Source organism: Rosa chinensis, chromosome 7, assembly GCF_002994745.2.
Source record: "Rosa chinensis cultivar Old Blush chromosome 7, RchiOBHm-V2, whole genome shotgun sequence".
In the NCBI taxonomy this organism is placed as follows: Eukaryota; Viridiplantae; Streptophyta; class Magnoliopsida; order Rosales; family Rosaceae; genus Rosa; species Rosa chinensis.
In genome coordinates this window covers 34486414-34512592 of record NC_037094.1, presented here as the reverse complement: position 1 = coordinate 34512592, position 26179 = coordinate 34486414, and the positions used below count along the sequence as shown (strand labels likewise).

The following is a 26179-nucleotide window of genomic DNA, read 5'->3' as shown; positions in this document are numbered from 1 at the left end:
GGCCACCAAAATTTGACAGTAGCACCTTCTCAACACACTGATTCAACTTCTCAACTACAACATTCCCAAATAACAATTAAAAACGGCCGAAATCGATCAATGAACAAAAACCCAGAAATCCTCAAGAACCCTAGAATTTCAATTCGTCGATTCGGCATCTACACAACAAATCGTGATATAAGGCCATAGGGGAAATGATCAGTGATGAAAACCGAACCTTCGACAGAAAGATGGGGACCGGAGGTGGCCGGAATCGCCGGGAATCGGCAAAAGTATCAAACTGCAGCCGGAGGAGGTTTTTGCTTCGATCTGCGTTTTCCGGCCAAATCGTCCCAAACCCCGGTTGCTAGGGTGCTCGGAGGGAGGAGGCGCTCCTCTGGTGACCGGTGGCACGCCGGTTGGTGGCCGGAATCGCCGGAATTTGATGGAAGAAGAAAAATGGCCGAACCGGAGGAAGAGAGATCGGGGGAGAGGAGAGAGAAAGAGTTGGGGTGGTTTCCGGAAATGGAAACCTACCCGGGTAAATTTCCTTTTTTATCAAAAGTTACCATGAACAGTAACTTTACAATTTTGGCCATAACTCTCGCATACGAAGTCCGCTTTTTACGAACCACATATGCACGCGCTCGGTTTAACGTCCCCTACAACTTTCATGAAGAACATTTTCTCAAATTTTGACCCGAATAAAAAGTCAACTTTTAGGGCCACTAAAAGTACTAAACCGAAAGTAAAAGTGAAAGTAAAGGTCGTTTACCGTCCAAATGACTAGTAAACACGTGGATTTAGGTTCGGGACGTTACAGTAATGCTTCTTTGCCCTGTGAGACATATTGGTGATTGGAGCACCACTGTCGATGGTGTTGATGTGGCCCAAGGGTTCAATGTTAGCGATCACAAGCGGTGGCTGGTGTACCCTGAATTGCTCAATTTTACCGTCTCGGTATAAGGTTTCAATGGCTGTTTTGGGGGCGTTACAATTGTTGGTGTTGTGGCCGCTGTCCTCGTGACATTTTCACCACTTGCTGGTATTTCTGGGCTTTCCTACCCGTGGGTATTTTTTTGGGGGTGGTGGCGGAATCTAGTCTTTGCACTGATCGTATATTTCCTAGTATGAGGCCTTGAGTACAATGAACACTGCGTACCGCTGGGATGACTCAGTTGGTTTATTACGGTTGTCTCCCTGGAATGAGCAGTTACCTCTGGTGTAATGTTGATCCTTCTGCTGCTTGCTATGGTGGCTGCTCTGTTGCCACTCCCTCTTCTTATTAGTTGGCGGAGCAGCGGAGGTTTTGTTAGCAGTTTCCTGATGGCTGGAGGAGGGTTAGGTGAATTTTACCGGTGTTGGTGGTGATGGGGGGGGGTTTTTCCATATGTGATGAATTCTGCCTGTGCGTGGATGATAGCCTCACTCATGACATGGTCATAAGCGGCGTTGGGATGATTGTAGTTGAGGTGATAGAGAAATGGCCCCTTTAGGAGTCCCTGCTTGAAAGCTGCCAGTGCCATTGTCTTGTCCAGATAGCAACACTGGGATGTTGCCGCTCGCCATCTGGTGACAAACGCCTTCAATGTTTCCTCATCCCCCTGCTTGAGGCTGAAAAGCTGAGTTGTATTGTGGTGGCCGGCAGCCAATAGGATGAACCGCGAAAGGAAAGCATTTGATAGGGCATGAAATGAGTCAATGGATCCCGGCGGGCACTCAAAAAACCAACTCATCACCTCACTGTCAAGCGTTTCGCTAAACAAGTGGCAGAGGGTGGCATAATTGAACCCCTTGTTATTGGTGACTTTTTTGAAGGTGTCCATATGGATAAAGGGGTCAATCATGTCGCTGTAATGGGACATCTTTGGTGTTTTTGCGTGTACCTGGCGGATGGCATGCAGGATCCTGGCGGTAAGTGGTCCTGGTCCGGATACAAAGAGTGGATGTTGGGGCCCCTGCCTCAGCCCGGATTAGCCTTTGTTCTTATTGTTGCATTCGCTAAAGTATTATGGCAGTTGCGTCTCCATCGGGTCCCCTCTGGATGCTCCACTCAATCAGCTCTCACCTAGGGACATGCATATTACCCTCGGTTCTGGCCCTGATTGTTGAGCGGCTGGTATGCGGCTGTGACTCCGCCTCCTGCTCCAACATTAGTCAGGGTTCAGGAGGTGGTCCCATTCCCCGTAGCTCTGGTGGGTTCAACGGTACTTGCATATGCATGATTGGTCCGTGTACCAATCCGCCAGTGGTGGGCTGACTGCGCCTAGTACTCCGCGATTGCTCGCTTTGCGCTAGGTTAGTGTTCTTTTCCAGCGCCTTCTTTAGTTCATCAAATTTTGACATCAGCGTGGCTACCTGCTTTTGGGCCTCGGCCTTTTCTCTGCATTTATGCTCGCATTCTCTATTTGCCTTGTGAAGGTCCGCTAGTGCCAGCTCATACATAGCGGCAAAGTCGTGTACAGGGGGGCGGCTGCCTCTCGGCTGAGCCTCCGCTATAGTTTGAGTTGGCGGGGTCAGGTAATTGACCTGGGGTTCCCCGCTGGGGTTGACTGGTGTGCTGAATAGTGCACGGTTAACGTTAACCACTGGATTAAAGCTGATCGTGGGGTTGGTGGGGTGGGGATTGGAGGGTTGGTTCGCTTGCTCCTCAGCGTTTTCCCTACCGTTAGTCATGGTGGACGTGGTGGGATGGCCTTTTGTTCAAGGATTCCCACAGACGGCGCCAATGTTGATGTTTAAAGTTCAGCGGTAACTAAACCTTTACTAACGCTGGTCCGATGGGCGAACCGCTATCAATGATACTCAAAGTTCCCGCTACCTACAGAGAGCGTAAGAGGGGAGACCACGCTGGGCGGTCTTCTCTTCTCCGATGCCTAAGTTAGTCAATATATTTATGTTGACAAAGTAACAGTAGCTAAGTATTAATTGCGTAATTAATGAGGAGAGAACCTTTTATAGGTGAAGAAGGAGCTGATCTTCTTCATGTTTCCGATGTGGGACTGACATGCTTTAGTCCCCAGCTTCTGGAGCTTCTAATGCTGTCTTGGAGCGGCATGTGGCGGCACGTCAGCTGTGATCTGGGGGCAAGCCGGGGCTCAGGCGGTAGCTTGTTTGGCTATGTTCCCATAGGTCACTCCTTTGGCGGGAGTTGGTACCGCTAGTGGTAGCATGAGCGTGGCTCATTATAGCTAATTATGCTTGCAAATGCCTATGTAAGTACAAGTATATCTTCCACAGCCGCCATCAAACCATGAAGGACTATTAACAAATCCACCAGCAGCTTTATCTTGAGATTGTTCCATCGTCCCTGCGATCTACTAGAAAAAGTCTAGAACCTGCTCTGATGCCAATTGTAAATATCAGATAGAACAAAATGGTAAATATAACTACTTTGATAATCAAATATGCACCACAAAGATAACACAACAATTTGTTAATGCAGTGTAAACCTCTCCACTGGGGAAACTTCACTGCGTGGCTTGTAACGTAGCCAACACGAGAAAATCAATCCAATATAAGTTAAATGAGTTTACAGTATACAAGTAATGTTGTTCACAACAATCACTTCCACTTAGCAACAAATGCTAACTTGATTTATAACTGAGCTAACTTCTTGCTTAATCACCTCACAATCAATATAAGCATATCTTCCAATCTTCCTCTTCTCAACATCTCACTGATCTTGATAATGAAATATGCAAGTGACAGAGTATGCAAGGAACCAAAACATATAACATGCAAATAGAGTTTTTCAGAAAATGATTTGTGTAAACATTTGCACCACAAGGAAACAACTTTTGATACCCAAAAACTCTATCCTCATAAATCAGTTTGAAAACCTTATATAGAGGAGCAAGACTCCCCCTTAATCAAATCTCTTCTTAACACCCAATAAGATAAATATGGAAAGGTTTTAAAACCGTTTTTAATATGCAATCAAATCTTTTCTAACTGTAAGCAATCAATATCTCTATCTGATATGCATGTTGAAAAACCTTTTAATGCAGATGAGTATATCAAATCAATCTAACCGATATGCATATCAATTTAGAATCATGCAAAATGATATGAATTAAAAGACACCTTTATCTCAAGATCAGTGAGCATGATTTCCTTGATTTCCTCTTGGTGATCCGATTCTGCAATCTTCCTTTATCGCCTTGAGTCACCGGAAAGGCAGGAGAAATATTCTCCCGATTCCTTTATATGTTAGTAAACGCAGGAATATTTTTACTCCGTAATCATTCCCCCCAATTCCAAGTAAGTAAACGTGCCATGTAGTTAATCTCCATTTGATCTAAATCAAAAATCTAACTGTGCTCACTTGCTCGTTCACCCCTCTTTGTGGTTGAAATTTTGACTTTCCACTTTCTCATGGCCATGAAAATTTGTAGAAGCAACACTTTATCTCTCTCTGTTCGATCAACCATGGACTAGTCTCTCTGTTTGACTTGGTATTACATATTATATCTTTTTTAGTTACATGGAGGTCTTGAAAAGACCGAAAATAACAAAAATAAAAAACCTAAGTTACAACTCATAGGCCTAATAGAAGATTTCCATATAGAAAGTTCACAAAAATCATCAAGAAAAGCAATAGCAGCTTGGAGAAATGAAGTTTTTTTTTTCTTTGATATCTTCGTATAATTGAAGGGATTTTTCCTTCACCGGATTTCTCTCAAGAGGATCACTCGTCACTTAGAATCGCCTTGAGAAAGTTTCTTCTTACTTAAATTCTCCTTGAGGTGATTTCTTTTCACCCAGATTCCCCTTGAGGGATTACTCCTTACTCATATTCGTCTTGAGGAGATTTCTCCTCATACAGATTCACATTGAGAGAATTTCACCTCAGCCAAATCTACTTTGAGAGGTTTCTCCTCACCTAGATTTGCCTCAAGGGATTTAGCCTGGCCCAAGTTAAAATTGTCACATAAATATTGACCTACAACTGATAGAAGTTGCTACCTAATTGGTTTTTAGTGAGGAATTTCAAGTGGTCACATAAACATTAAGCGACAACCCGTTGAGGTCGTTGCCTAATTGACTTTTTGTGAGAAAATTAAAGTTGTCGCATAAAGATTAACCAACAACTCGTAGAAGTCGTCTCCTAATTAAGTTTCAATGAGGAAGTTCAAGTTGTCACATAATCATCAAGCGAAAACCTATAGAAATGGTCGCCTTATTGATTTTTGGATTAATTTCAGTTTACCCCCCTGAGGTTTGGGGGTGTCATCATTTCACCCCCTTTACTTTCAATTTTGAATTTTTACCTCCTAGACTTTCCAATTTCAATCAGCCGTGTCCAATTTCTACTATTCCGTCCAAATTGGACGTTAAGTTTGACCCTTGAGGGCTAAAATGGTCATTTCAACATTAAAAAATTAAAAAATTAAAAAAAAAAATTTCTTTTTTTTAGTTATTTTTTCTTCATTTTTTTGTTTTTTATTATTTTGTCTTCAACCTATACACCACAAGTTATAATAAATTTATAAAAACAAAAAAAATACTCTAGGTGGTTGAAAGCTGTTCACTGGTCTACGATATTTGTGACATATCTCCGATAAAGTGAAGAATTTAGGATATATCCCCAATAAAGTGAAGACATATCTGTAAAAAATAATATTACACTTTATCTATAAATATCTATATCTGTAAAAAATGATTTTACACAGATATTTCTTCACTTTATTGGGGATATATAGATATTTACAGATAAAGTGTAAAATCATTTTTTACAGATATTTCTTCACTTTATTGGAGATATATCCTAAAATTCTTCAATTTATTGGTGATATATCACAAATATCGTAGATCAAAAATGATTTTACACAAATATTTCTTCACTTTATTGGGATATACAGATATTTATTTACAGATAAAGTGTAAAATTATTTTTTACAAATATTTCTTCACTTTATTGGGGATATATCCTAAAATTCTTCACTTTATCGGAGATATATCACAAATATCGTAGACTAGTGAGCGGCTTTCAACCACCTAGAGTATTTTTTTATTTTTATAAACCTATTAAAATTTGTGGTGTATAGGTTGAAGACAAAATAAAAAAAAAACAAAAAAAAAAAACGAAGAAACAGTAAAAAAAAATAAATAAATAACAGAATTTTTTTTTTATTTTTTATATGTTGAAATGACCATTTTAGCCCTCAAGGGTCAAACTTAAAGTCCAATTTGGACGGAATAGTATAAATTGGACACGGCTGATTGAAATTGGAAAGTTTAGAGGGTAAAAATTCAAAATTGAAAGTAGAGGGGGTGAAATGATGACACCCCCAAACCTCAGGAGGTAAACTGAAATTAATCCTTGATTTTTTGTGAGGAAATTAAAGTAGTTACATAAACATTAACCAACAACTAGTAGAAGTCGTTGCCTAGTTAGTTTTTAGTAAGGAAGTTCAAGTTGTCACATAAACATTAAGCAACAGCCCATTAAAGTTGTCGCTCAATTGATTTTCTGCGAGAAAGTTAAGATTGTCACATAAACATTAACAGACAACTCACAGAAATTGTCGCTAAATCAGTCTTCATTGATAAAAACCTAGTTGTTACAAAAACATTAAGTGACAACTCGCAGAACTTGTTGCCTAATTAATATTTTGTGAGGAAGTTAAAGTTGTCACACAAACATTAACCGACAGTTGCTAGAAATTGCCGTCTAATTGACATTTTGCGAGGAATTGAGTGTCGCATAATGTCAAATGGGGGACAACTGTCAATTTGTCACAAATACCTACTTTATGTGACAAATTGGTTGTCGCCGATGGGATCATGTGCGACTACTGAAATTTCCTCATATTTGCCAAGCTTTTGCGACATTATTTGAGTTATGATAATAAAATTCCTCGTTTTTGCTATTTTCTCAACCTACCTTCTCCTATAAATACCCTACCCAGCCTTCAGAAGGCACCTGGGGGGGGGGGGGGGGGGTTAACTTCAGCTCTCTCTTCTCTCCCACACTGTGCCAAAATATCTGTGCAACGAAGCTCTTCTAAATGGGGTGGACGCCCAACATCAGGTAAAGGAAGTCTGAGGCGAGACTAGCTATCAGTTTCACCCAACAAAGGAGAGTACGTGGAGGCCCAACATCAGGCGAAGGAAGCCCAAGACGAGACTATTAGTTTCACCCAACAAAGGAGCGTGGAGGCCCAACATCAGCCGAAGGAAGCCTAAGGCCAAACTATTAGTTTCACCCAACAAGGGAGCTTGGAAGCCCAACATTAAGCGAAGGAAGCCCGAGGCAAGACTATCAGTTTCACCCAACAAAGGAGCGTGGACGCCCAACATCAGGGGAAAGAAGCCTAAGGCGAGAATATCAGTTTCACCCAACAAATGGGCTTGGAAGCCCAACATCAGGTGAAGGAAACCCAAGGAAAAACTATCAGTTTTACCCAACAAAGGAGCTTGGATGCCCAACATTAGGTGAAGGAAGCCCCAGGCCATACGTTCAGTCACAAGAGGTGGATGACCAAGGCCACATATATAATCAAACTAATCGAAGGAAAAGATAGGGCCACTTCAAGAAAACAACCCCACCACTTCACATTTGAATTTCAACAGAACTTCTGTTGACTCGTTGATGCCGAAATTGACACCAACAAGTAGTATACATGGATTGTAGTTTTTATTTGCCTTTTGGAGATAGCTCTAGTTAGGGCTTGGACGTGGCTACTAATTCAAGGAGGACCATGCATATATGGTTCAATTCAATTCATTCGTTTTGCTTCTTACAGAAGGGAGCTAGACAGTAGACTCAGTCTACTAGACTAGAACAAGAAAAGCTAGCTGTAGTAGTTTGCTGCAGATACGTAGTTGATGTAGGACGAGATTTTAGCCAATTTCAATAAAGAATCCCGAAAAGAAAGAAGCGTCTTCACATTAAGAAGAATAATTTGAATATTGGAAATTGATATTCAAATAGGCTTCTTAATGATGGAATTAATCATAAATTACTATTTTGGATATATCGGGATTCTCGAACAAAATCTTGGTTGGGATTCCAATTATATATATATTTGCGTAATATTCTTTAGTATCTAAGATTCTATTTCTGATTTTTATTTAATGAGGTTTAATTAGGTTTTCTAGTTTTAGTCTATAATAAATTATTCTTTTTGTTTTCTAGTTGTATTAGGTTTATGTTATGTGCTCTATATATAAGACACCTCTTAGATTGTAATTTTGATTCAAGTTATCAATAAAAAAACCAAATATTAGAGAAGTTTCTCTATTCTTACGGCTGTGCCCGTAATTGCTAGTGGATTCTAGCTCATCTCATATGGTTTTCGACGCTTGACGGAGTCTCTTACTATCGTGTTCACGCTTCCCGCATCAGTAGTTATGTAAGAAGAAGGGAATGAGCCACTGGCGCGGCAAAGAGGGCCTTGTAAGGCAGTTGACTTGTTTCCTGCAGGATTTAGGCCAAGCACTCCTTGTGGAATATTAGAAGCCTGAGGCTGAAGGAAGATATGTATGCATGGCTCAAAATATCAACATGGGGTCTGGTTGAGAAGCTGAGGAGCATTTGTCTTATCGAAGTACGATTTTCCTTTCATACTTGTAATCAACATACATATTCATGCAGAAGTATAATGGAGAGTAATTCCTGTTATGGATTGCCTGTTTCCTAGTTTGTTTAGGCATACCTGTATAGGCAGCTTTGTTGAAGTAGGCGCAGAAAGAAAGGTGGGCTCGGAGAAACTTCAAAGGGTGGATTGGAGTTACTGAGCACGGAACGAGACTCTCATTGACTCTGTACAAAGCCAATGAGAGGCTGGACTGTTGGACTGGAAAGCTGTCAAAGTGTGCTTTGCCAAACTGCATTGTTTGAACCCATTACAACATGAGGCTATGAAAATTTTGCTTGTTGCAATGCCAATCGGAGTCCAGAGTCCAGATGGTATATCTTGCTTGCTTATTTATCGTTATTTACCCTTACAGTAGAGGCATTTGGGTTTAGTTTGATGCATGGCAAAGGGCAGGGTGAGTTAGTTTAGACATCCTTGGTCGGTCATTGTTGATTGGCCAGCTTCCAATTGGCTTCGGAAGCTTTTATATATGTCCTATTGTACAGAAAATTTGCTAATATATGTGGAGGGACAAAAATGGTGTTGCTTACAATTTTATTATTGCTACATCTAGAAGTAGAGACTGACATGTGATGGTTATTCTTGGCCTTTTCTTTTTGGTTTGAGATTATTCTTGGCTTAGATTAGATAGATGTAGCATTTAGCTCCTAGTAAGCCTGCGTTCCTTTGCTGTGGACTGTGGTGTTTGTCCCTTGGGTCTTACTTCTTGTAGGTTCTGTTTATTTCTCATTCCTGTAATTAAACAGTAGTAAGAATTAAACTTTGAAAATGTAATCATGAAGTGATCGATGTATATATATGACAATGGGACAAAATACGCAGGACAGTTCCTCATGTATGAGAATCTTGGGACGATGTGAACCTTAATATTAACGATGCTCAACTACAAATTCAGTGGATTAAAAAAGGGCACAGTAATGCTTTTGCATAAGCCTTCCTCGAGCGGCAAGAATAGGACTAGAATTCGTCTCTTATATATTATATTCCCAATCATAATTTGTTGTCTCTTGATCGGATATTATAGGCTATTGCCGTCTCTGGTATAAGTGTATTATTTTAGGGTTATTATCACAAATGGTACCTGAACTATACCTCAATCTTATCGATGGTACCTGAACTTCAATTTTGATCACAACTAGTACCCGAACTTTTCGATTTCATTTTAAATGGTACCTAGAGCCACCTCCGGTCACTATTCCGACTAAAAACGGCATGGGAGGCGATCATAGTGATGATTTTTGATGATTTTTGATGATTTCGAGGGTTGTGATGATTTTTTGGTAATAGACTTGCCTTGAACTTGTTTTTTGTTTTTTGTTTTTTGTTTTTGTTTTCTTAGATTTGGTTTTTTTGGCCGGAATAGTGACCGAAGGTGGCCTTAGATACCATTTAAAATGAAATCGAAAAGTTCAAGTACTGGTTGTGATCAAAATTGAAGTTCAGGTACCATCGATAAAATAGAGAATAAATTTAGGTACCATTTGTGATAATAATCCATTATTTTAAGTTGGTTTACTCTTGTCTTGTTTAATTGGTTGTAGTTTAATGTACAGCAACATTGTATAGGGTGAGGTTATATATATCTATAGATGCTATATAGATTAGTAGAGGAACACTGATATATATATATATATATATATATATATATATATATATATGAAAGAGGGAGTTTAGTAAGTAAAGTAATACAATAGATAATGGTGGATGCGTATGAAACAGTATGTGTAACTGGAGCCGGAGGGTTTGCTGCCTCCTGGATTGTCAAGCTTCTACTCTCCAACAACTATGTCGTCCATGGAACCGTCAGACAACCAGGTGCCAAGCTAGATCCTACGATATTTGCTATCCTACTGATTCGTAAATTTGTGTAGTGAACTAATTGATTGCGTCTCTAAATTTAAATTAATTCTCGAAAATGACAAATGTTATGCAATCTGCAGGGGATAGCAAGTATGATCACTTGAACAAGCTGGAGAGATCACCGGAGAACCTGAAGCTGTTCAAGGCAGATTTGCTGGATTATGAGTCTCTGAGATTGGCGATTTCAGGATGCAGTGGAGTGTTCCACGTGGCCAGTCCTGTACCTTTTCCAACTGCCATAACAGACCCCGAAGCAGAAGTACTTAAACCAGCTGTGGAGGGAACCCTTAATGTATTGAAAGCTTGCGTAGAGGCCAAAGTGAAGAGAGTTGTTGTTGTGTCGTCTATAGCTGCTGTTGTAAAGAACCCGAATTGGCCCAAGGATCAAGTGAAAGACGAGAGATGTTGGTCTGATCCGGAATATGTTAGGTCCACTAAGAATTGGTATTATCTTTCCAAAACACAAGCAGAAGCTGCAGCCTTGGAGTTTGGAAGAAGCAGTGGACTTGATGTTGTAACTGTTTGTCCTTCTCTTATCATGGGGCCACTGTTGCAATCCACTCTGAATACTAGTAGCTGGCTCCTGCCTATGGGATTCAAAGGTACAAGAGTAAACTTAGTAGTTTCGAATTTACAACGTAACGTCACATGCATAAGCATCTTACGTTTCTGGACTGTCTGGCAAGAGAACATTATCTTGCGCAGGAAAATATTTAGTTTCTATAATTGTGCAATCTGTTTGTGACTCTGAAGGCGGGTTTGAGAAGGTGGGCTACAATTACTGGACGGTGGTGGATGCTCGTGATTTAGCTGATGCACTGCTTCTTGTATACAAGAAATCTGAGGCTGGAGAAAGATACATATGCACAGCACATGCAATTGGGGTAGAAGAAGTAGTGGAGAAGTACTTGAAGATTTCACATCCCAACTACAACTATTCTCCCGAGTAAATACTTTTATATCCACTTTCAAATAATGATTGCTTATGTCTAAAGCTATGCGATTTGGAGTTTAGAGTTAAACTTTTAACAAATAGTGTTTTACACTTTTTAGCATTTTCAAGTGGAAGTCTAAAACAACCTAGAACTAAGCACAATTTCAACACCAAATATCAGAATTTTACTCGAGTAATTGTTCGATGTTCAGTTTCTGTGCTTACAATCACTCCTTAGTTTGTTGAGCTCATGTGTTACCCCCTCTCTGTTGCCATTGGCGCGCAGGCTTACGCATACTAAGGAAGAAGAGGAGAAGCTGAGTTCGGAAAAATTGGAGAGGTTGGGTTGGAGTTACCGGCCATTGGGGGAAACTCTTATTGATTCCATTGAAAGCTACCAGAAGATTAGAGTCATGGATTAGGCAAACTGAACAAAGTTTGACAATATTTCCGTATGTCCGTGAAGATGGTAACGTAGCCTAAGATTCATGATGATATCTTAATATGTACGCATACCATGCCATGAAATTGTTATGTGAAAGTATAGGAGTCCAGGAAATATTGGAACACAAGTAATATTTTTTATTTATAACAAATTACCACAAACTACAAAACCAACTCACTTTTTACCACGCCCAGAGCCCAACAATTTTAAATCTTAAATCTCGTACACAAAGCTCATAAGTTTCACGCGAACAGCTAAAGCACTTGCGGACGGTACCCATAGGGTATTCCAGTATTCCACCCTAATAGGGAGAAATTCGGGGGAAATCAGGTATTGAGCAGGGATTGTATTTTGATCCTCATCCCCATACCCACCCAATAAGAATTATATGAAATATATATCTAAATATATATATATATATATATTATTTATTACATATATTTTTGATATTATTTAGGGTTATTATCACAAATGGTACCTGAACTATACATCAATCTTATCGATGGTACCTGAACTTTAATTTTGATCACAACCAGTACCCGAACTTTTCGATTTCATTTTAAATGGTACCTAGAGCCACCATAGTGATGATTTTGATGATTTCGAGGGTTGCAATCATATATAGTGATGATTTTTTGGTAATAGACTTGCCTTGAACTTGTTTTTTTGTTTTTTGTTTTCTTATATTTGGCCGGAATAGTGACCAAAGGTGGCCTTAGGTACCATTTAAAATGAAATCGAAAAGTTCAGGTTCTGGTTGTGATCAAAATTGAAGTTCAGGTACCATCGATAAAATAGAGGATAAGTTCAGGTACCATTTGTGATAATAACCCTCTTTTTATCATTTAAATTCTGTTAATAAATATGTTCACAAAAAGGAATATTCTTTTAATAAAAAATCTTTATCAACATGTTAATTTTCCTTAATTGAAATAAGAAATTAATTTTATTTTGATATTTGATTTTAACTTCATATGTTACAATCCATAATTATTTGTATAAATTTTTATATAATAAATTAGTAATATTGTTAACGGGGATTGGGGCGGGTATGGGGACCTAATCCCCAATGGAGACGGGGATGGAGAATCCCCAATATCTTATTACGAGGATTGGGGAGGGTAAGGGGATGGAGAATGAAGTCGGGTATGGGGATGGTAATGTAATTCTCTTACCCTACCCTCCCCATCACTACTACAAAAATCGAAACACACAACACCCATTACACAACAGAACACAAATCTGTTGTTGTGTGTTAACACAAACTCTATCATACAACGGTATAAAATCTATTTCTGTTGTGTGAATGTAATCAAATTGAAAACCTTTTTTTTAGGAAGATATTGCACAGCTGAGTTAAGAAGTTTCTGTTGTGTAAATCAGAGGCCTAGAATGGAGGGAAATGAGCACATAATTCCCTCCCAGAACAAGCTCACCAAAATGGAATTTGAACTATCCTCACAACAGTTTTTTATTATCTGTTGTATAACAAAATGTTGTATGAACTTTGACAAATCCTACCAGGTGTACCGAGTGTAAGATGCACAAGTTTGTACAACAGATTGTTATAGTTCTGTTGTCTAAACAAGGAGCAAAATTGTGGGCGGCAAAGTTTCACTCAAATGAAACATACATAGGCGCAGGAGGCAAAATTTCCCTCCCCCTGTTTATCAAAATTTTTTACATTCATACAATAGATCTTTAATTATACGTTGTTTCACAGACTCAAAAAAAAAAAAAAAAAAAAAAAAAAAAAAAAGATAGGATAAGTCATCCACTACTCCACATTTTCGACAAACTTAGATACTCTCTCTATTCTTAGACTCGGCAGCCTCTCTATTCTTCCCCTTGATCACTCTCTCCCTAAATCCTCATTCTATTCTTCGAAATCGATGTTTTTGAATCACCTAGCACTGAAATCTCTTCTTCGAGTTCTCTACAGCTTTGCCAGCCACCATTCTCATCTCTCGCTCTTCCAATTTCAATTTTCCTTTTCTCCTTTTGTACCCTTAAATTTTCAATCTCAATCTAATGGCTGAGGATGAATAGAGTTGCCCTCCAAGATAATCAAGAAACCAAGACCGAAGGTAGATTTTGAATCTGGTTCCCCATCTATCTCTACCTTTCTCTTAGATTTAGGGTTCTGTTCTCGTAGATTGTTCATCTTCCTCTTTAGCAATGGAGGAGATAGAGTGCCCCAGATCCACTTTCTCTCTCCTCCTTGCTCTCAAACTATGGTCAATTGAAGAGATACAAAAGACGAAGTTGTTTGTAACGGCGGAGGTGAACATGCTGTGCTGCGCCAATGATGCGGTGTTGTGCTGGGCCAGTGACAAGAAGGTCCACGACGCTGTTCTCATTAGATAATGTCTCTCTTCATCGCTGATGATTTTCCGGTCGAGGAGGGAAGAAGTCATACCAAAGATGTTCATGTTATCATCTCTGCGTTTTTGTTGATCTTTCTTGCTTACGATACCGCTCAGAATCTAGAGAGCACTATCAACATGGTGAGTTTTGGCTTTTCGAATTTAAGGGGTGAATTGAAAAACATTTTGATTGATTTGTAGCAAAATTGATATGGGTTTTGGTATCAGGAGGAGGATTTGGGAACAACGTCGCTTGGGATTTTGTACTTGTCTCTGGTGGTAGGAAACTGGGACCAAAGAATGCTTGATTATTAGGACTACTAGATATTGGTTGTTCACTGCTGCTAATTTGAAGCCAACTTGGTACTTTTACTAACTCTTCTCTTTCAGTTTCTATGTGACCCAATTTTGTGTATTAAGTTCATATACATTTTTGTATCAAAATGCATATGGTTTCAAGTGTTTGAAGTGATTCTGTGTAAGAGATCTTTAATTTTCTGCTATGCTTTTTAATTGTATACAAATACTTCATGTGTAATCTTAATTGCTATAAAATATTTTCGCCAGAGAGTGGCTTTGAAGGGCCCATTTCTTCTACTCTTTCTGCCTTACGTAATATGACATACTTGTGAGTCGTGGCTTATAACTTAGCAGTTATCTTAGTTTCGCATTCTTTCCCTTCTTTGCTTTGAAAGATCATTACTGAAATAGGCTTTTGTCTTTCTTATCATGAGGCAGAGTAATCAGTGACTTAACTGGAGAGAGCTCAGTTTTTCAAAACTTGTCGAACATGAAAAACATGCAAAAATTGTGAGTCATCTTTATAGTTTTGGTATCTTCTAATTAGAATAATCCAGATGTTCATAACAATCATTTTTCTTATGCGGTTTGCTCTATACTGCAGGATGTTAAGAAGCTGCAATATAACATGATCAATTCCAGAATATATCTCTATCATGACAAGCCTGCAAATTTTGTCATATGTGGAGCAGAAACAAGGTTTAGGGTAAGCTCTCACTTCTTGTTGCTATATCAATTTTATAATAAAATCAAATATTTGAAGAAAGAGCCTGGTTGAGTTTGATGAATGATAGGAGCGTAATTGTACATTATTTATATCAAAATCCTTAATATTTTCATTGTTAGTTCTTGATATTTTCTAGTTATTTACTTTGTTTATATGTTTTGTAGGTATTTTAGAGTAAAGAAGAAGAAAAGAAGCAAAAGAGGGATTGAAAGCCAAAATCAGCAAATCAGTCTGTGCAAATCAGTCAACTTCGACAGAGTATTGAGAGCAGCTCAGGACGATCCAGATAATGTTCTTTATATTGATGGAAAGCCTCAGATGTCTAGTGTCCAAATATTTTTACAGTTCATGAATATGATTTTTCTAGAAGAAGTTATGACCGATTTAGTACAAGGAGGTCAGACTGCGCGCGAATCTGAATACAAACAAGGAAAGATTGTCTCCTAGAGCTATAAGGGAAGAAGAATTAAAAGTCCTTCTTTAATTAGAGATCAAATTCCTTAGTTCTTGGAGGAGAAGAAGTCTTGACGCAATAACTATATAAAAAGGAGTCTAGGGCATCATTGTAGACATCTTTGGACGCGCAACATCAGTCCATTGCCGCCATCCTCTCCTCCCTCTCTTTTCATGTTTTATTTTATTTCTTTTATGTATTGCTAATAGTTTTTAATAGTTAGGGGCTGCCTAAGCCCTAGACATGTGTAAACTAATATTTTGGTTTTAATTTTATAGTTTCTTGGATATTGAATGTTTGTTAATTCATTGGTTTCTCATTGATAAATTCGAGTTTCGTTTATTATGGTTGCAAACGTAGTAAGCATGCTAGGATTTTGTTACTATGATTTCGTGTTTAGATCATCATGTCAAGCATGTTATCTAGAGTAGCACATGAGTGATCTGAGCCCCATTCATATGAATTAGCATCTAGATAGATTAGGACAACATCAGTACCGAAATTGCCTAGCTTTATTCACAACCTTTTTGTTCTTAATGACTTTTGACTTGAGAGCTGTGCGAGAACATCACTCTAGGTTCTATGTTAGAAGCTAGGTTAGGATGCAAACATCATGCACTTAACATATCAAGTATGAAAGGTTAATAGGTTAAGTTCAACATAGGTGAAACATGGTCTAGTAGTGTATGGTTGTTCCTAGCTATTGTTAATCTCATCTATTTCAAAAACCAAAAATAATTATTTATTTTCGTCACTTTCTGTTCTCTGTTTTGTTTTATTTATTTAGTATAGTAAATCAACTTCGATTCCCATGAAATTTTGTATGATTTGTTTTTAGGGTTTCTAGTTCGTGTCTGTAAATTTTCATAATTTTTCGTTAAGTCTAGATAGGGTTTTTAATTTCGTCTTTATTAGAGGTCAGTTTTAGTGTTTTGTCTGTTTTTGAGTCTCGATTTGCATATTAAGTACAATCCTCTGTGGGAGACCCCTTCTTTCCTATACTACGATTGACTAATATTTGTGATTGCAAGGTTAAATTATTAAACCTATTTTAGGTGTACCAATGAAGTATTGGAGGTACGATTGGAAATAATTAATGTCTTTTTTTGGAGTACCATGTACTTACTATAATCACAGTTATTTAGGTTTGAAATTTTCTTCATTGACCAGCAGTATAGACTTTGTGATTCTTGTACTTCCCTTAGGAGAAACCACCAGTTATGTTGACTAAGTGATAAAACTACTAAATCAGGGAGATCTATATAATTAGTTAGCATTCTATAAATAAAGCATCTTGTATGCTAATGCATACATAAATTGAAGGAGAAAAAAGAGAGAAAATCTATAAATTGGATCAACAGGTTTTTGAGTTGTGCTTTCTTGCTCATGAAGCTGTTATGTTCCTTTTTCCAAGTGCAGATCGAGAAAGCATGTTTATGAACTTAGGCAGTCAATTTTAACTGGTGATAATGAAAGTTGTTCCCAGCATGTATTCCAGTAAGTATCTACATCTCAGTGGATTTATTCTTGCTGTATATCCTATCATATCAACCAATTCTGATAGTATTTTGTATGATAGATTGCCTGTTCTCTAATTGAGTCATGAATATCTAATGAACTCATAAGTTTTTTCTCTCAATTCTGTATATGACTATAGTATGACTGATTGATTAAGTGTACCTTCTCTCAGTTTTGTTGGTCCCTAATTATGTTTTGATACATGACATAATGGTTAATGATTCATGGCCAGGAAGACAAGAAGAAACTCGAGAAGCATGGCATGACATGGATGTAGTGATTGAACAATTGGAAAGCAATGGACCCTTCTACGTAGGAGCCATATATGAAGCAGCTACATATGTGCATGTTAAGTATGTATTGTATCAACTTTTACTGTTTTTTATTTTTTGAAATTGTTAGCTAGAATGTTGCTACGTTAAGCTAACTACAATGCTTTCTTTATTGGTTTTATAGTCTAGAAACTTTTTTTTTTTGTAAACTAATGAGGATTAGGCGATATTAGCTCCTCTGTAACGGTCTAAAAGGGGCACCAAGACACCCACACAACCCCGAAGGGGACCATTACAACCAGAAGCCCACCGCCCGTCCCTCAATAGTGTATTTATTAAGAAAGAATGTAAAGATACAGAGAGAAAGGGTGGGGGACTAGACCTTAACCACTCCCATACATATAACAGACAAAGAAAAGACCAGCCAAATCTAACCAAACCGGTAAGTAGAACGTCCAGAAAAATCATGACCAAAATAACTAATCAAGAATTGAGGGATTGAATCCCACCAAACTGACCCACTATGTGATGCACAGTGGTTAGCTAGCTTATCTGCAACTCGATTCCCCTCCCTGAAGACATGAGTGACGTGTACCTGAAACTGTCTAATGGATGCAAGGCTATTCATCCATTTAACCCGAAGCCTTCAAGGCGTTAAGCCTGGCTTTTTAAAGTACTGTAATGCCAACATGGAGTCTGTTTCTATCCACAAAGGGAACCATCCTCTCTCTTTTGCCACCTTAATTACCTCAATCACAGCCAGTAACTCTGCATCAATGGCACAAGAGACCTGTGCATTGCAAGAAAAAGCACCCAAGAAGGCCGCATCGCTGTTTCTGAAAACTGCTCCATAGCCAGCTTGGTTAATAGCATCGTAAGAACCATCAGAGCTAGCTTTAAACCAGCTTCCAGGTTGCCAAATCACAGGAGTGAAGCGGGGGCCGAGGGAAGAAAAGGTTAAATGCCCAGGTAGCCAAAGATGGGAAACTGACTCGAGGTAGCAGAGGAGGGGACAAAAGCTAAACCTACAGATTCTTTTAGAGGCAATAGAAAAAATTGTTTGAATCTAGAGGGGCAACACTCACCACCTTCAAATTTTCTTTTATTACGTTCACTCCACAGGCACCAAAGTAAGTTGCAGACAGATATAAACCATAGCAATTTTGATGATTTATTAAGTATAGAGAGGGTAGCATCAAGAAACAAGTCATGCAGGGGTGTACCTGGAGGAATAATAAGCCTGAACATTTGTTGGAGCCAAGCCCAAGATGACGCAGCCACTGCACACTCCAAAAAAAGGTGATTAGTAGTTTCAAGGTGTTTTTGGCAAAGGTAATATCTTGAACAGAGCCTGGTATCACGACACTAAAGCCGCTCATCTGTAGAAACTCTATTAAGTAAGGTTTTCCATGCAACCATGCTCTTTAGTGGCTGAATGGCCTGATGCCAAATTCGCTTACACCAAGGTGGTGCAGGTATGGGAGGAGACAACACCTGGTATGCCTCCTTGGACGACAAAGTGTCAGATGATGTCGCTGTCCAGATCAGCTGGTCCGAGGCAAGATCAGATGATATTGGGACTGTGCTAATAGATTGGGCAACTTGGGGAAAGACCCTGCAGAAACTAGGAGGGAGGTTCCACTGATCATTCAAGATAAAATCACTAACCTTGTCATTTAGGAGCTTCCAGACTTCTTCCTCATAACCTGTGGAGTGAATTACTGCCTCACCTAACCAATTATCTTTCCAAAACCTTATTGTAGAACCATCTCCCAGGAGCCATTGCACCCTCACAAGAAGCATTGGCCATAATTTTTTTAAACCAAGCCAAATTGCAGATTTCTTATAATACAAACAATGGTGCAAACCCACTCGCAGAAAGCGATCATGTAGGAACCTCGCTGATGTGGATACCTTTGAAGCCACCTCCCAACATCTTTTTAGTAACAATGATCTATTCAAAACAAAAAGATTCTTTAAACCTAACCCTCCTTGAGATTTTGGAGAGCATACCGCACTCCAGGCTACTGGGGCAGATCCGTTCTTAAGTGGATCACCATTCCAAAAGAAGTTTCTCATCCAACTCTGTACTTTATTTAGCAGAGACTTTGGCCATTCATAGATATGGAAACTGTAGATCAAGATGCTTTCAATTACGGAGGATATAAGTTGCAACCTGCCTGCTTGTCACAATTGTTTGCCATTCCAGGAGCTAAGCTTGCATCTCACTTTGTTTGCAATTGGAACCAAATGTTCGGATTTCGGATGCCCAATAAAATGGGAACATTGAGATAGGTGAAGGGAAGTTGTCCTGGCCATATTCCAAGTAAACCACAAGTTCTGTTCTGCCTCGGCAAAGCATATCTTCCCAAAAATAAATTTGATTTGGCTTTGTTGACCACTTGCCCAGAATTCACAGCGTATTCTTCCATAAATGACATTAGATTTCATAGGTGAGAAGGCTTACCCTGAAGAAATATCATAACATCATCCGCAAACAGCACATGGGATGTGGGAGAGACACTTAAGGGAGCTGCAATTGTCTTGATCTTCCTTCTATTAACCAGAGAAGTAAGGCCACGGCTTAGAACTTCTTTCGCTAGGCAAAACAATAAAGGAGATAAAGGATCACCTTGACGGACACCCCTGGAGCATGTAAAGTACCCATTGGCCTGCCCATTAACGCTGACCGATAGATATGCAGAGCGCAAGATAATGTGAATGTAGCTTACGAAGGTGGCATCAAACCCAAAGGCACCGAGGACTCGAAGAAGAAAATTCCAATCCAAAGTGTCAAAGGCTTTGCTGATATCAAATTTAATTTCTAAATTCCCATACTTACATTTTTGGTCTAGGAGATTAACACATTCTGAGGTCAACACAATGGGGCCAACAATGGACCGTCCTCTAATGAAGGCACTTTAGTTAGGGGAGATGATACGTGAAGCTATTGGACTAAGCCTATCTGCCACTATTCTTGTGATGATCTTGAACACGAAGTTGGCAAGTACAATTGGACGAAAGTCTGAGATGCTTTCAGCGTCTTCTAGCTTGGGAATTAATATGAGGATGTTGGAGTTGAAATGCGGCATAATGTACCCATTGATGAAAAAACTCTGAACTGCCCGTATTACATCATGAGCTACCACAGACCAACAAGAGGTGAAAAAACAACCTCCAAAACCATCAGGCCCTGGGGCGCTATTTCCATCCATTTTCATAACGACATCTTTAATTTCTTCAGTAGAAGGAGTGACTAGAAGAGAAGAGTTCTCTTCCTCCGTCACCATAAGAGGGATCACCCTTTCCACTAGACTAGTGTTATCTATTTGATGATCTTGAGTGAAACAACTTTCAAAGTGTTGTATCGCGTGGGCAGCAATAGCAGCTTGATCATTGAGCACCCTGTCCTCAACCAACAATGATGTAATTGAATTTTCGAAGACGCCGAACCCTGACCATATTATGTAGAAAAGTTGTGTTCCTGTCACCCTCTTTTAGCCAACGTATTCTAGATTTGTCCCTTAAGAGAGTAGCTTGAAGAGATAGGGCCGATAAATAACTGATGTGGTCTTCATTCTCTACAATGAGTCTCTCATCAGATAAACCATGGGTGGATGTTTCAGCTTGAATCGCATCTAAAGATTCCTTAGAGTGAGCGACCTGAGCATGTACATCTCCCACCTGTTCTTTACTCCAGGATTTCAGCATGCCTTTCAAAGCCGGTAATTTGGCTGCTAGGATAAATTGGGGGCACCCATAATAATGTAGATTGTTCCAGAAGGATCGAACTACGGCCAAGAAATCAGGTGTCTGCAACCACAAACTCTGAAACTTGAAAGGTGGTCTCGGGATAGCATCATCCTTGGCACAGGACACTAAAATGGGACAATGATCTGACGTAGCCTTTGTAAGGGTGCAACAATCCATTGAGCTCCACGAGTTCATCCACTCCATGTTCCCAGGAGCTCGATCCAGTCTGACCTCAGTATGACCATTTGACCAAGTGTATGCTAGACCTTTTGTGGGGATATCCAATAGCTCACAATCAAAGCACATCTGACTAAACTCTAGACATGAAGTTCTATTTGGAGGAGCTCCTCCACGCTTTTCATGCTCACCCAAGATGCAGTTAAAGTCTCCGAACACCAATTGAGGCCCCGGGCTATGCTGGGAATGAATGTGATTTAATTCTTGCCAAAGCTAACGTCTACCGGCAACCGTAGTTTTGGCATTCACCGCCGTTAGGGCACAAGAAACCCCCTCAAAGCTACAAGATACTAAAATTTGTTGGTCTGAGGCCGAGATTTCCTGTACCCTGAGAGCTTCATGACATAGAAACCACAAATTGGGTCTTGTTGTCCTCGATTGTTAGTAGTAACGAGCTGGAGTCCCAAGGATCTCCAAAAGGAGAAGTGAATAGTGTTGAACAAAATGAAAGGTTCTTAAATGCAAATAATTAAGGCTTTGTGAGCACGTACCATACTAGCTAAAGTCCGTCGTGTGTCATCGTTCCCAAATCCACGGGCGTTCCAATACAAAATCTTCATTAACAATTAAAGTGTTTTGCGCTCTTCTGGACTTGAGCACGCATCCCAGGTTTAGGTGTAACTTTGACCTTCTTAGATTTTTTTTGAAGCTTCTTTGCTTTCTTTTTTACTACAGGCGTGAACTCTCCCTCCTCCAATGCCGCATCCAACAATATTTCTGGATTTCTAATAGAAACCTTATCTCATCATTTACATCGACTTCTGGGTTTCTAATAGAAGTCACATCCTCTGCAGTTTCAAGTTCATTTGTGCAGGTTCCCACTTTTAGAGTACCATCCAACTTGCTAAAACCCGGCAGAACACTGGTATTGGAAGAGCTTTCCTGAACCATAGGAGCCTTCTCTGCATGGATTGACACTGCTACAGAGGTATCCATTCCCGGGATAGGCAACGTTGGCTGAGCAGCAATATTAGTGTGTGTTGCATGTTGGGGTTGGGCGGCAACCAAGCTACCTGGTGTCTCATTGGACTTCTCCCTTCTCATCCCTAACTTCCTCTTGGGTCGCCTACGACGAGCTGTACGGGTTACACTTCTGCCCCGAGCCGGTGACTGGTCCGAAAGAACCCTAGACCTGCATTTTGAGGCAGGATGTCCCACAGTGCAACAAACCTCACAGAAGTTTGGACAAGTTTCATATTCCACCCCTACAGAAACAATCTCACCATTTGCTCTACTGATCTGGAGCTTCTCAATGAGAGGCTTAGAAAGATCCACATCGATCAATATTCTCGCATAGAGACCAATCGAACGATTAGCTGTCCTTGGGTCAAGTTTCACTGGCATGCCAATACCACTGGCAATCTCAAATAGCGTTTGGGGCTCCCAATATGCAAAGCCAAGATCCCAGAAACACACCCACACCTCTTCAAAGGTGTTCTTGTAGGTGGCCGAGGAGAAACTAGGTGTCTGTTGAATCAAACGTAAAATTCCAGGTTTCAAATTGATTGAACCCATTGACCAAACATGTTGCTTGTCCTTTGGGGATTGAAACTGCAACATAAAGAAACCCTTGCCCAACGGAGCAATAGATCAGTTTTCCAAAGAAGGCCAGCACGGACGCAGGCGTTGTGCCAATTCATGGGATTTGGGCATGATCCCATTTGGTGGGGAGAGGAGGCGACCAACAAGGTTGGATTGGCACCGCTCAATTCCCCGCAAATATGCCTCTTCTAAAATTTGAATCGTGGGGCAACCATTTTCGAAGGAAGGGACAGGTAGGTTATCGAAGGAGAAATTGAAGGGGGGGGTCTGAAGAGAGAATAGAAGCAAAACTAGATTTCAGGTTTTTTGCCGCAATCCCTGGTAGGGTCTGCAGTGGCTGGATTCTCTGAGGTCATGCTTCAGTCTTCATCCCTCCAGGCATATCATGTTGGTTGAATGGGTGATGAGTGGTGTCTGAAGAATCTACTTCAATAAACTACTATGATAATCCAACAGATTATTCGTCTCTTATTCTAATGTTTTATGGTCTAGAAACTTGAATGTATGGATAATTGAAAAATATATCGGAGCATTGTTTCTATGCAAATATATATGGAGCATTATTTTTGTGCAAATATTTTAGGCAAAAAATTGATAATGAACAAATGACATTTCGTAAATTACGTTGTATGAGTATGTGTTTAATTGGTATGAATCACACAACAGAAAAAACAAAAAGCAGTTATCCTATTGTTGAATCACACAACAGTATAGAACCATTGTGTTGTACAATTGGTGCAAAATTGAACCTTAATCTCTCACATACAATAGCCGTTGGTTGGTCATAAATATAATTACAACTATCACACAACATTTATATACAAATATCTGTAGTGGTAAAGATCATCCAACAACTGTTCATAATATTTTTGTTGTCTGATTAGGCAACCAACATTAGTTGGAAACTTAATTTTGTTGTTTGAGTAGCCATTGAAACAACAAATTGGATGCGCTGCATGTCGCGCATCCAATTTCTGGCATTGGCATGCACATATTTGGGACAATGGTTCTATCTTCTGCGTCGTCCCTATGATCGACACACAACGGTGATTCACCATCATATAGACGACAGGACTTTACTCTTGGGACAACGGTTATACACCGTTGTGTGATGCATGTTTTGTAGTAGTGCATTGCCATCCCTACTCAACAAGACACACAGAGAAAGAGATCGTGATCTAGATCCATATCCATATCCGGATTAAGAACAAGAGGGTCTCTGAGATACTGAGAGAAAGACAGGTAGGATCCAAATCAAGAATGAGAACGAAACCCATATCGAGATTGAGAGATTCAAGGCCAAAAAATGTACATAGAATCATTAGCCATAGAAGTTTGGTATTGATTTTACTTTCGAGGTTTTACAATCTTACACTACTACAAAAAGTTAATCAGACAATGGTGGATTTCTGTTGTCTGATGACCAAGTCCACCATGGTCTAAGTGAGTGTTGTGTGATAGAAAGATCACACAATGGTGATTCCACCGTTGTCTGACAATAGTTGGCTCAACAGAATAGCTATTTCCATTGTGTAAATTCTAAGTAGGCATGTGCCTGGCATGGCATGAGCGGGGATGTCTCGGCCATTCAGACAACAGAAGATAATTTCTGCTGTTGTCTGAGATTCATAACACCCAACAGCTATGATTCATTCTTTATTGTTTGAGATCATCAATAACACACAACAGCTATAATTCTGTCTTTGTTGTCTGAGACACAACACACACCAGCTATAACTCATTAATTGTTGTCTGAGATTCATAACACACAACAGCTATAACTCATTGTTTGTTGTCTGAGACTCATTGTTTGTTGTCTGAGATTCACAACACACAACAGATATAACTCATTCTTTGTTATCTCCCTTGTCTGTTATTGCATTCAAACAACAGAGAAAATTTTATTTCTGTTGTGTGTTATCAATCTCACACAACAGAATTTTGTTTCTTTTGTTGTTGGTTGTTAGTTCACACAACAACTACATTTGGTTAGCTGTGGTGTGAATATTGTAATCAAATTGGCTAACAGTCAATGATTGTTGTAGGAGAAGCCTTAATTTTGAACTCTTCTGCAATCATACAACACATTGTTTTGTATTATGTTGTATGACTGAATATTGGACAATAATTACCACACAAACAGTGTCACACCCCGAATTTTGAAATAAGGATTCAAATCCGGAACATGACTAATAACAATACAAATAACGTTCTGAATTTTTCTCTCAGAAACAACCACTAGTTTACACCTCTTAATATTACATAAACCAAATCCTCAAGCTACTTATTATAGCACACTCTCACCAAATCAAATTGTAAGCTCAAATGAGTATAATTCTCCTCACAAAAACAAATGCTGTAAATCTAACACTAATACTCTAAACTGCACGATCACTGCCTGATTCTCCTGACCTGTGAGATTACCCGCTACACAATTTGAATAGTGTACCGGGATTGCAACAACACAAAACCCGGTAAGCTTTTTGCAAAGCTCGTGAGTAAACAAGAAAGAACTGTTGATTGATTAAATTACAATTATTATAACTCAAGTAAACAATCATCACACTCACAAGGTATCTCCAAAAATCACAGAAACATAAAAGTAAGTATTTTTCGATACTCTCTTTTAAAACTCAACCAACAATTATTGCATTATTAATATGTGAAATAACATTAAAGCAATGCATGCTTGATTTTCTTTTTACCAACACCTTCACATATTCAAAATATATCATGGATAGATATTTGATCAATTTCACTAACACCTTCACATATTCAAAATATATCATGGATAGATATTTGATCAAAATAACATAAGTACACTTCTCTTTTTAGTGAATTTTCAGATTAACTGGTAACAAATCATAAATCCACGTGTTAGGGTCCAACGTACTATACCCAAAACACGGGAAAACCAGGTTGACTGGTAACAAATCATAAATCCACATGCTAGGGTCCAACGTCCTATACCAAAGCATGGGACAGCCATCAGCATACCAAGGACAATACCAAAGTATGTATACTCAAAGTAAGCAACCTTCCTAAGAGTATAATAGTGCACTATCTGTAGGGACTAGGGCCCAAGGCTAACTTCCACATAACACCAAAACACATTTACCAGTAATTCACTTAAGCACGGGGTAGTAGATAACACCCGGCTTCACAATTGTACTTCTCAGACATAAT

At 39.3% G+C, this 26179-nt stretch overlaps 2 protein-coding genes across 2 annotated transcripts; one reads left to right on the top strand and one right to left on the bottom strand.

Annotated features, from left to right (window-relative positions):
* Window positions 1-10272: 10272 nt before the first annotated feature.
* On the top strand, window positions 10273-11801 carry LOC112176826 (cinnamoyl-CoA reductase 1). Its single transcript, XM_024314916.2, has 4 exons — window positions 10273-10400; window positions 10526-11047; window positions 11199-11391; window positions 11666-11801. Exons 1-4 carry the CDS (start codon window positions 10283-10285, stop codon window positions 11799-11801), a joined length of 969 nt encoding a protein of 322 aa, XP_024170684.1. The 5' UTR covers window positions 10273-10282.
* A 10319-nt stretch (window positions 11802-22120) lies between these two features.
* Window positions 22121-22966, bottom strand: LOC112177819. The gene has a single exon (XM_024316070.1). It carries the CDS (start codon window positions 22964-22966, stop codon window positions 22121-22123), a length of 846 nt encoding a protein of 281 aa, XP_024171838.1.
* Window positions 22967-26179: the final 3213 nt, after the last annotated feature.

Coding starts and splice junctions, on each gene's coding strand:
- LOC112176826 (XM_024314916.2), top strand. CDS start 10,283: ATGGTGGATGCGTATGAAACAGTATGTGTAACTGGAGCCGGAGGGTTT. Junction 11,048..11,198: donor CCTGCCTATGGGATTCAAAG/GTACAAGAGTAA, acceptor GTGACTCTGAAG/GCGGGTTTGAGAAGGTGGGC. Junction 11,392..11,665: donor AACTACAACTATTCTCCCGA/GTAAATACTTTT, acceptor ATTGGCGCGCAG/GCTTACGCATACTAAGGAAG.
- LOC112177819 (XM_024316070.1), bottom strand. CDS start 22,966: ATGGGTTCAATCAATTTGAAACCTGGAATTTTACGTTTGATTCAACAG.